The following is a 9,691-nucleotide window of genomic DNA, read 5'->3' as shown; positions in this document are numbered from 1 at the left end:
AACATTAGAATATTCTTGCATATGAAGAAATACAATGTTTAAAGCCCTATGTCAAATAAACCTTTCACACATGTTGCTCCAATTTAGAGGCTTAATGACAGCAGCAGCAGTAACTTTTTGCACGTTTGTACATCGATCCAGTGACTTAGGAGCCCTCTCAACTACTTATCACAGAACTTGCTGGTGTTGCCACTAAAATGACTTTAACGTTAAAATAAGGACTGCTTGAATATGCACCTGATTATTCTCGTTTGTTGCTATTATTTAAAGTTCTTGTGATACTGTGGCTTGACCCAGATGATGTACAGTATACACAGATCCCAAATTTCAACTTCCTGATTTATGCTGAAATCCACTATTAACTTAATTTATGTGAGCTCATAGACTTTTGAGCAGCTTCACAGTTGTTTACGTGACAGCTGAAAAAGTAAATTACGAGAAGAATGTCTAACCATTGAATTTATGGCTCTGTGAATGGATCACATTTTGGGTCAAGTCAGCTTGACCTACATAGCCCATGGAATAAAAAGCATGCACTTAAAAAACTCCTTTCCTTTTGGGCTGATTTTACTACTACCGATGTTGTGACACTTCCTTTTAAGGTGATGGCATTGGTTCTGCCTTTTGTTCAACAAATTACAAAGCATGCAAGACGTCATGTAACTTTCTATTAAAAGGAATGCAAATCAAATCCATTTAGCCTTTTACTTACATCCCGTATCCCAGCAGACACAACGACATTGCCATTATCTAATGCTTAAGAATAAAACCTTCAGGTTCTTCTCCGCAATTAATACGCTTTCTTCAACCTACTATCTTTAGAATACAAAATTGTATTAAAATGAATTATTAATAGTCTTTTGTACAGATGCAATATGTGCAGTATCAACTGTGATTTCCCAAATAAGTCGTAGACATTAAACTCAGTATTTGTCTTTAGAATATTTGCTTTCAAAGCATGTGGGTGTGAATTGTGAGAGTGTGAGAGTGTGTGTGTGTGTGTGTGTGTGTGTGTGTGTGTATGTGTGTGTGTTTACCTTGACAGAGTTCTGAAGCACTGTAACAGGAAATACTTTGGTAGGCATGGAACTGAGAAACAAACGGAAGTTCTCGTTGATTGATGTTTCTGCACAGGAACAGAAGGGAACATTATTCACAGCCATTAACAAAAGAAAAAACTATTTAATGAATGTGGCTCTGACTACACAGAAAAAAAAATATTTTTCACTGATGCTGATGCTGTGAAAAACCAAGGAAACAGCAGTCATTTAGTCATTTGTGTCCCCGGAAGTTCTGTTATGTTGTGTGCACATTACAGTGCGTTTTCTGTATTCACATGGCATTTTTCTTCCAAGTTGCAGTGAGCTGGTTTCTCAGCCACCATGCATTGGACAGGAGCAACAGTCTGAAATGTAATCATGAATGGGACCGTAGCCACATACTGAATAGGTATCAGGATGCTCTACCCTTCTGTGATCACGTGTATAGTCACATGGAAGTGTTTCGATGTGGTAATACCTGGATCAGTGAAGGTCTTGATGAGCTCCTCCATAGCTAACATCCAGGACACAGCCAGATGACAGTTCTGCAGAAAGACCCATTTGCCACTCTTCAGTGCTGCACGGATCATCTTCTCTGCTATCGGCCCCTGGCCTTGACCCAATGAGATGGACTCAACTCTGACAGACAGAGAAAGTTGGAAATACCCCTGTGATTATACTGTATGTCAACACCTATATTCACTGATCATCACAGTAAACTTCTCTTCTCTCTACCAATCAAGGTTGCTGTCTGTTGCCCTTTATATTTTCATCTCTATTCTGTGATAACACCCCGACCTTATATCATCTGTCTTTGTGTTTTACCTGTCAAGACAACCTCTCTCTTTTGCGAAGCGCTGGAAGGCCCCCATGGGGTCGGATCCTGTGCTGAGAATGAAGACCAGTGGTGTGGAAGGGGACATATCATTGTAGAGGTTTGCCAGGTCTACTGGAGGGTTCTCCACAAACTGCTTCCCTAGGCTGACAATCACAAACTCTGTTGCTGCAAACACCACCTGGACAAGAGGGAGAGGAAGTAAATCAGAGAAAAACATGACAAAGAGGACAAGTAGTTAAGAGAAAGAGACACAGTATATGCATGATAAAATGTGACAAAAGATAAAGGTAAAGAGATGGCATCAAAGTAAGAAAAGGGGTGGAATATAAAACTACATTTTGACAGATGTTATAACCAAGGAGAGTGACATTATGGGGACATAAATAGAAATAAATTGAAATAGGTAATCAGGATGTTTTTATTAACACTGGACTGGACATCACTGACGAGAATAGAAGGATTTTGTTTAAATCCAGTTGCTGGCATGTCTGGTTCTCCATTGGAATGCAAAGGACGATATCATGTTTTGGAATGGTCAAGCTGCGGGCTGCAGGCCAGCATAGCTGTAAATTACTGTAATTAGCCAAATATTTGCTGGATAAAATGACATGGACAACAAATGTTAATTGACATGTACAACTTGTTTCTACTGCACACAAGTGGCCAGAAAATAAAAAGCTGTTGCAGGTTTAATAAATATCTTTCCACAGACTTCATTTTAGCTCACCTTTTCTTCAAGGAAGCTCTTGATTAGGACTAGCTTCTGGAAGGCCCCCAGCCTCTCATTCCAGTAGCCTCTGATCCCGCTCTGCTGCTTCACCTCTTTGGACTCCTTAAGAGGAGGCAACTCTGACACATAGCCTTCCCAGTTCTCTGGATTAATAGATGCTTGAAGTTGTCCTAAAGGAGAGGCGACTGCCATTTAATGCTACACAAATCACAATGTGGTAGAAGATGGTAGAAGAATGATGAAATAAAAGCCTGAGAGTGAAAAAATATGTTTTGTAGGTCAAGCATTCTAGTTTTTATACTTTATATTAAGCCGAAACACGATGTACTAACTATGCTGATTCTTACCTTATCAGCCAGGATAACATTTGGGTTGGGTTACCTAGCTCGATGTGGATATGGGTTCTGGTGATTTCCTTGGAGATGTCCTTGAAGCAGGGTAGTGTGTCCTCCAGCTCACAACATGTCTGCCAATAAAAATCACTTAGCCATGGCACATCTGGCCGTTCTGCATAGTCCTAGGAGAAGGAGAAATAGAAAAGGAGACAATTATACAACCACAAAGGAAGGAGATGGGAAGGAGATAGAGGACCGTCCTTGACTAGAGAGGCAGTAAAGAAGAATTAAATAAACTTTTAATAAAAAGGATTAATAAAAGTGGAAAGAGAGGATGCTTCAGAACATCTAAGGCACATAGACATAGCAGAAAAGAAACCGTGAGTAAAAAGCTTTTAAAATCAGCAAGAAAAGCATTGATGATGGATGTATTGAAGCTGTGATGCAAAAGACAGGAGACAGAGGCACAGAGGTGAAGGACAGGAAAGGAATGACAGCATTAGCATGAGGATCACGACGGAAGTAATGCCATATAAATGAGAGCCAAATGGTGGATGAACTGACTGATCTGTACTGTGGGCTTAAAAGCGTCTAAATCTAGCTTAATCTCAAAACGCCTTTTATTCATTGCTATGCACTAACTTTTACCTTCTGAAATGCCTAAACCAATGGTGCTTCAGCTGCACACCCTTCTGACCCACTGGGGTTTGAGAAGGAAGATAACAAATATAGAGAAATATATAGGGAGAAAGCGATTTTTCAATGAAAACCATTGAAATGCCAATGGACTATTCTGCGGTCTATTGGACTCTTAGTTCAGATGACCTTATTTAGCACCTCTGAAGGTGTCATGCCTGACTTGAGGTACCAAGGCTTATTTGTTGATTGTTCAAGACCTATTAGCATGCAACATACAGGTTGTATGGACAGCTGAGAAACAGAGATACTCTCCCGTTCTTATCTCTCTTCAACAGAAAGATTTTTTTTTTTTGTCAACCTCTCTAGAGATTTTCTGATTCTTTTGTCTCTCTCTTACTGTGTGTGTGTTCCCATCAGTCTCAGTAGTTTCTCAGCAATAAGCTGGCCAGGACAGAGAGAGACTGCCACTTTGTGACAAAGCCCTTTTTTCAATCAACTCAATCCCGACGTAAGAGGGGGAGAGATACTGCTTACAGGCCACCCTGGGGGGATTTTGAAAGTGAAAAATAAAACAGCACCTTGTTTATCTGCAGTTAAGAGGATCCAGCCAAAAAAAACTGTAAGATTTTTTTCTATTTTTCATCCAATTATAAAAATACCTGAAAGCCCAATTTTTTAAATTATTTTATTTATTTAGAGCTTATGCCACAGTTAAACATAGGATGTTGCATCTCTATTCCTAGGCAATAAACCTCATAGCTAAACCTCAGCTAGTTCTGGCTTCTGTGGTCCAATCTCCTTATTGACAGTTGGGCATTCTGGTATATTCAAAATGATGTAGTCCAGACATTGTTTTTCTCAATATCTCTGAAGCCCGTGGCACCAGTTCACACATGATAGTCTACACTGTATTCTTTTTTTAAACAGTCAGTTGTAATTCTCTTACTTTCTGTTACTTGTCTCATTTTCTCCTGGGAGAAATGTCACTCTCTGCCACAATGATTTGACTACAGTCGACTTGGTTATGGCTACAGTAATAGTGCAAGTAGAGATGGTGCAACTGAACAAAGTGATGGGTTAAGTGTAAAACTAACCAGTTACAACACAACAGTTGACTTTACACTAAGGACACTTTTACACCTATAGTTCTGTAGAGACATGGCGATAACTTATGGATTTGATCAAAATGATCAACTCGGTAAATCGTGTGAAAGGTTGAAATTTCAGTCTAGTAAATGCATTGTTTTTCAGGTTCACATCCTATATTTGGGCACCCCCGTTTTCAAGCAGACCAAAGTTCAGTTGTTTTGTCCGCACCAGAGTTGGAATGAGCTTTCACACCACCCCAAACAAACCGGACTATCTGACAAAACACTCCCGGGTTTGGTTAAAACGGACCAAACTGCTAGGATGTTAAAGTAATCTTAAACTTCTGGTTCATCTGGTGCAACAGACTGCTTGGGCCTTAACTGGCTAAAAACTATCATTGCACATTTCTTTATCAATAAACACCATTGATGCATTGTGGCCTCCTCCACCCCCCTATTAGATAGATAGATTCTCATCTGACACCAGCGGGAATTATTTTTGACTTGATTTCCCACCTCACCTTTTCCAAAGAGGCAGTTCCTTTTAAGAAGTGCTGCCACTCAGCATCAGAAATCTCGCCTCGCTGCCTCATGATCTCTATACATAACATGAAGCTGTAGATAAGCTTGTGCTGCTCGAAGAGGCCACGGGACACATTGATGTAGGAGTTGAGCAAGATCTGGTCCAGCAGGATCTGGAGACGCTCTTCTAACACACTGCTCTTCTCTGACATCTCAATGGTGGAGTTAAAGAGCTGAGGGTGGAGAAAGAAAAGAACATAAAGAAAGGGACATCAAATTGTTAAAAAATTATTATATTATTATTATTATTATTATAATTATTTTACATCGGGGCTTGAAGTCTTTTCATAAAGTGTTTCTTACAAAAGCTTAAAGAAAAGATTTCTCAGTGGCTTGTAAAATGAAGCCTGATTACTCTCTTGTACCTGTTTGAAGTACTTGAGGGAGAACTGGTACATTGGATCGATCTCAGAGAGACTGGCGATTACAAAGTACAAGACTGAGCCTCGGGTGGCCACTGGTCGGTATCGCTCCCTTGCAGCGTTAATCATTATCTCGGTGGCCTCTGCCTCCTCCAGACGATGCTTGATGGCCTCTGATGTCACCTGAGGAATGGTGGAAACGGAGAGGAAAAGACAAAAAAAGAAAGAGTTGAATAGCAACAAAACAAGAACAGAAGAGATGTGGTAGAGGAAAGGAGAAAATAGGATAGACCAATATGAGAACACAAGTAAAACTCCAAACGTTAAGTGGAAATGATGATTTGTATATGATGAAAATATCTATATGCCCTGTGCCTGATTTAAGATTCACCTTTGACTCCTGGAGAGTTTGAACCAGCTCCTCGTTGTCAAGTATATTCCCCTCAGAGGTGAAAAGAAGCTTAAGGATGCGGTCTTCGATGGCTTTTAGCTGGTTGCGGTCAGCGTTGATGCGCATAATCAACTCATTCCTCTGTTGCTCCAGATGTGGACTCTCCAGTTGTACCACGTCACTGAGGGAGAGAAAAAGGGGTTGCAGAAAGATCGAGGTAGAGAAAAGAATGTGCGGGAAAGAAAACTAATCAAACCTAAATATCACTAGCTAAAAATAGTCTGAGATTATGTCATTACTGAGGTACAGAGAGTCGTATAGAAGGTTGTAAATGTGGACCAGGTGGTTTGGAAAGGATGCAATCTCTTTTTTCTGTATCTATGTACCTAAGCAGTTGGTCTTCCAAGCCAGACCTGGTCACGGTGAAGTTGATAATTGTAACTTTGATGCACACCTGAAGGGCAACAAGAACACACACACACACACACACACACACACACACACACACACACACACACACACACACACACACACACACACACACAAAGTGAAAGCCACAATTCCATGTGTCCTAAAAAACAATTGCACATCAATCTACTCTCATGCCACTTTTAATCTTTCATGTATTTGACAGCTGATATCCAACAAAAAGACTACAGACAACACTGGGTTCATGTTGTCTAAGTTACTGCCTTGATGCACTGCGGCTTTGAACTAACACAGGAATAAAAGTTTGCATTCACATGGTGTTGCTGCTCTCCTGGGCTGGCGTTGAATAAAAGGCCATAGTCGGCGAGCTGGCAGGCGACTACATCTCTACAATTCCTGCAAACTGACCATAGCCGGTGCCATTAGAGGAAGCCAAGCAGTAATTGTACGAGCACAAATGTTCATTTCTTATACTGTTTCTCTTGGTCCACAAAACATGTTCTTTTTTTGCAAGCCGATAAATATCTGGTTGCTGTAGTTTGTAAAATGTTTCAGGTTCATAATTGTATTTAGAGGTTGTACCAGAATAGGTTTACATGGTTTAATTTAAAAAAAAAACAACATATTTTTGTTGTACTGCAACAATTACTGCAGCTCCTCTTTTCACCCTGTGTGTTGAGCTCTCTGTTTTAGCTACAGAGTGAGACATCACACTTCTATCCCATCTTTGTTGGGAGTCGCTCATGCTCAGTAGCTAGGTAAGGACTACTAGCTAGAAGCTAGCGCTAGCAGTTAGCAGTTAGCCACCTCGTTCTGAATGGCAAAACACTGCTACAACACTATAGAACTACTTACATGTCCCTGTTCTGCAAGTATTCCATGCAAAATTGGAAGTGCGCCCTTGTTTAGAAGAAGTCTCCCAGCTAATCCTACCTTGGACTGACCGAAGTTGGAGAAACAGCTAGCTGATGTGGTATTAGCTAAAGTGGTTAGCACACACCAAATGTTTCGGCCGATGACGTAGACTGCCGATTTTGACCAGCTCACCCAGAGACTGAAGGCAGGACACATTCAGAAACCCGTATCTCACTCAAAACAGCATGGATGGTTTTTTCCCAAGTTTGTATGTGTGTGGAAGCACCAGAGACACAAAAGAACACCCCAAATCCAAGAAAAAGTAATTTTTTCATAATATGGGCACTTTAAGGCAACCGACAGAGGTGTGTTAGTGTTCGTCTAATCCAAGACTCCATAGTGAATGGGCATTGCATCTGATGCACATTTGTTGATGCCAGATGAACCAAATATGGACATTTAAAGGAGTGTGTGTGTGTGTGTGTGTGTTTGTGTGTGTGTGTGTGTGTGTGTGTGTGTGTGTGTGTGTGTTTGTGTGTGTGTGTGTGTGTGTGTGTGTGTGTGTGTGTGTGTGTGTGTGTGTGTGTGTGTGTGTGTGTGTGTGCTGTCCTTACCTCTGGTAGGTAGTGTGGGTTGGCCATCTTGGTGGTCATATAGAGCCTGAAGTTTTTGTCATAGTCAATATCTGAGTCTCCGAGTCGGATTAATGTCCGTCCACCAGTCACAAATGTCTGCTTCAGCAGGATGGGCTCCAGAGCTGGATCTATGGTTTCCTTCAACTACACACACACAATACAAAAATGTAGGGATGGCAACATTCATACCCAATCATTAATAAGAATGTTATGTTTTGGTTTTTAGTGTGTTCCTACCTCCTCTAGAAGTACAGGCATGCCCATGCGTATGGCATTCTCTAGGGTACGGAGAAAGCTTGGGTCTGTTAGCTTGATCACCTTTAGACCATGCTTGGCCTCTTTAGAACGGATCCATCGGTTGGCCTGAGGGTGAAAGAAATAACCTTTATCTAATGTGATACAAATGGCCTGTTTACATATTTTGTAAACAAAAATAACACATTTCAGCATTTAATGTAATAAAGGGAGCCTATATCAATGTAATGGCACAGCAGTAAAAACATACACACAATACTGTATGTGATCATGCTCAATGTCATACATGAAAGGTTACACAAACGACTTATATACCCATATTTGCATTCCTCCGTCTATGTAAAGTAAAAGAGAGCTTCTGTACTCAGAAAAAAGACAACAGACAGAGTTACAGGGATGGAGGAGAAAAGAAAGCTAAAAAATGACAGGAGAGAAAATTGGACATGTCAGTGGTCAAGAAGATATGGAACAGTAAGCTGAATGGAGGCCTCAAAACTGAAGGTGTGACAATAATTCTATCCTCTATGTGTTTGTAAATCTGAGTGAGCTGGTTTGTGCCCTTTCTGTGTGGGGAAGCTTGGAACTGTGTGTATGTGTGTGTTTCCTGGGGCAGGGGCCAGTCTCTGACTTTGATCGTGTCTGACAAAAAGTTCTATTTTGAGAGAGATTTTTTTTTTTTTTTGTCCTTTACGCTGGTACCGCAGCCACCTAGCTAATGTGTTGAAACACATGCAATCCAGAAAGGCAAGGAATTTATGGAATAGAATATTATTCACTTGGGTTTTCAACCCAGTGTATACACAATAACATGACAGTAACAGGACACAATGTGTGAAACTTGGAAAATGCAAGTCATCAAATAAGAAACTGATTAACTGATTAATCACAACGAACAACAGATTAATCCACGCTGAATGAATGCTTCCTTAATCCCAGTTTCTGATTCACCTGATCCTGTGGGTCGATCATAAGTGGCCAGCGGCGGCCCTGGGTCACCAGGATCCCGTTTTCCGTAGAGACAACGTCACGAGGCAGACCTTCTGTGTTCCACTGGCGGATAACAAATGGGTCACCCAGAATGTTGATTAGGCTGAAACTGGAACTGATGGGGATGTTCAGTTCCTGGCACTGTATTATCCACTGGTCAATTAGCTGCGGAAAAGGGGCACATACACTCACAAGCATGAGTGCATTCATTTTTTTCTTTGGTTGGTTTTCGTATCTTGCATATTTTAGAATGTTCCTCCTTTCTTATAACTGATTTCAACAATGTACTTCTGCAGTTTAATAATGTACAAACATAATTAGTTCAGTGCCATTAACATATATCTATTCTGTTCTGGGAATCTCAAAGCAGAAGTACAATATTGAGACACAATTGGGCTTTATTTGCTGTCCTATGAACACTGCTACATAAAAGGGTGTACTGTATTTCAACAAAGTGTAAGACTATAGAGTGAGCTCATAGAGTAGTCCTAAAAAGCTCTGAATTGCACCTAATCCCACTGTACC

General features: G+C 40.7%; 1 protein-coding gene across 1 annotated transcript in view; it reads right to left on the bottom strand.

The window, feature by feature from the left end:
* The window catches only part of dnah6 (dynein, axonemal, heavy chain 6), a 69,241-nt gene that overhangs the window by 10,127 nt on the left and 49,423 nt on the right, over nt 1–9,691 (bottom strand). Inside the window, exons 60-71 of the mRNA XM_078266663.1 lie at nt 9,128–9,331; nt 8,162–8,287; nt 7,904–8,068; nt 6,392–6,459; nt 6,006–6,186; nt 5,618–5,797; nt 5,192–5,425; nt 2,990–3,125; nt 2,606–2,778; nt 1,866–2,056; nt 1,519–1,679; nt 1,038–1,126 (exon numbers count right to left, since the gene is read on the bottom strand). Of these exons, the coding sequence (XP_078122789.1) occupies nt 1,038–1,126; nt 1,519–1,679; nt 1,866–2,056; nt 2,606–2,778; nt 2,990–3,125; nt 5,192–5,425; nt 5,618–5,797; nt 6,006–6,186; nt 6,392–6,459; nt 7,904–8,068; nt 8,162–8,287; nt 9,128–9,331 (1,908 nt within the window). The remainder of the gene's footprint in view (nt 1–1,037; nt 1,127–1,518; nt 1,680–1,865; nt 2,057–2,605; nt 2,779–2,989; nt 3,126–5,191; nt 5,426–5,617; nt 5,798–6,005; nt 6,187–6,391; nt 6,460–7,903; nt 8,069–8,161; nt 8,288–9,127; nt 9,332–9,691) is intronic.

This window comes from Sander vitreus, chromosome 2, assembly GCF_031162955.1.
Source record: "Sander vitreus isolate 19-12246 chromosome 2, sanVit1, whole genome shotgun sequence".
In the NCBI taxonomy this organism is placed as follows: Eukaryota; Metazoa; Chordata; class Actinopteri; order Perciformes; family Percidae; genus Sander; species Sander vitreus.
Note: the sequence above shows the minus strand (reverse complement) of the source record. Positions and strands in the feature narration are given on the sequence as shown.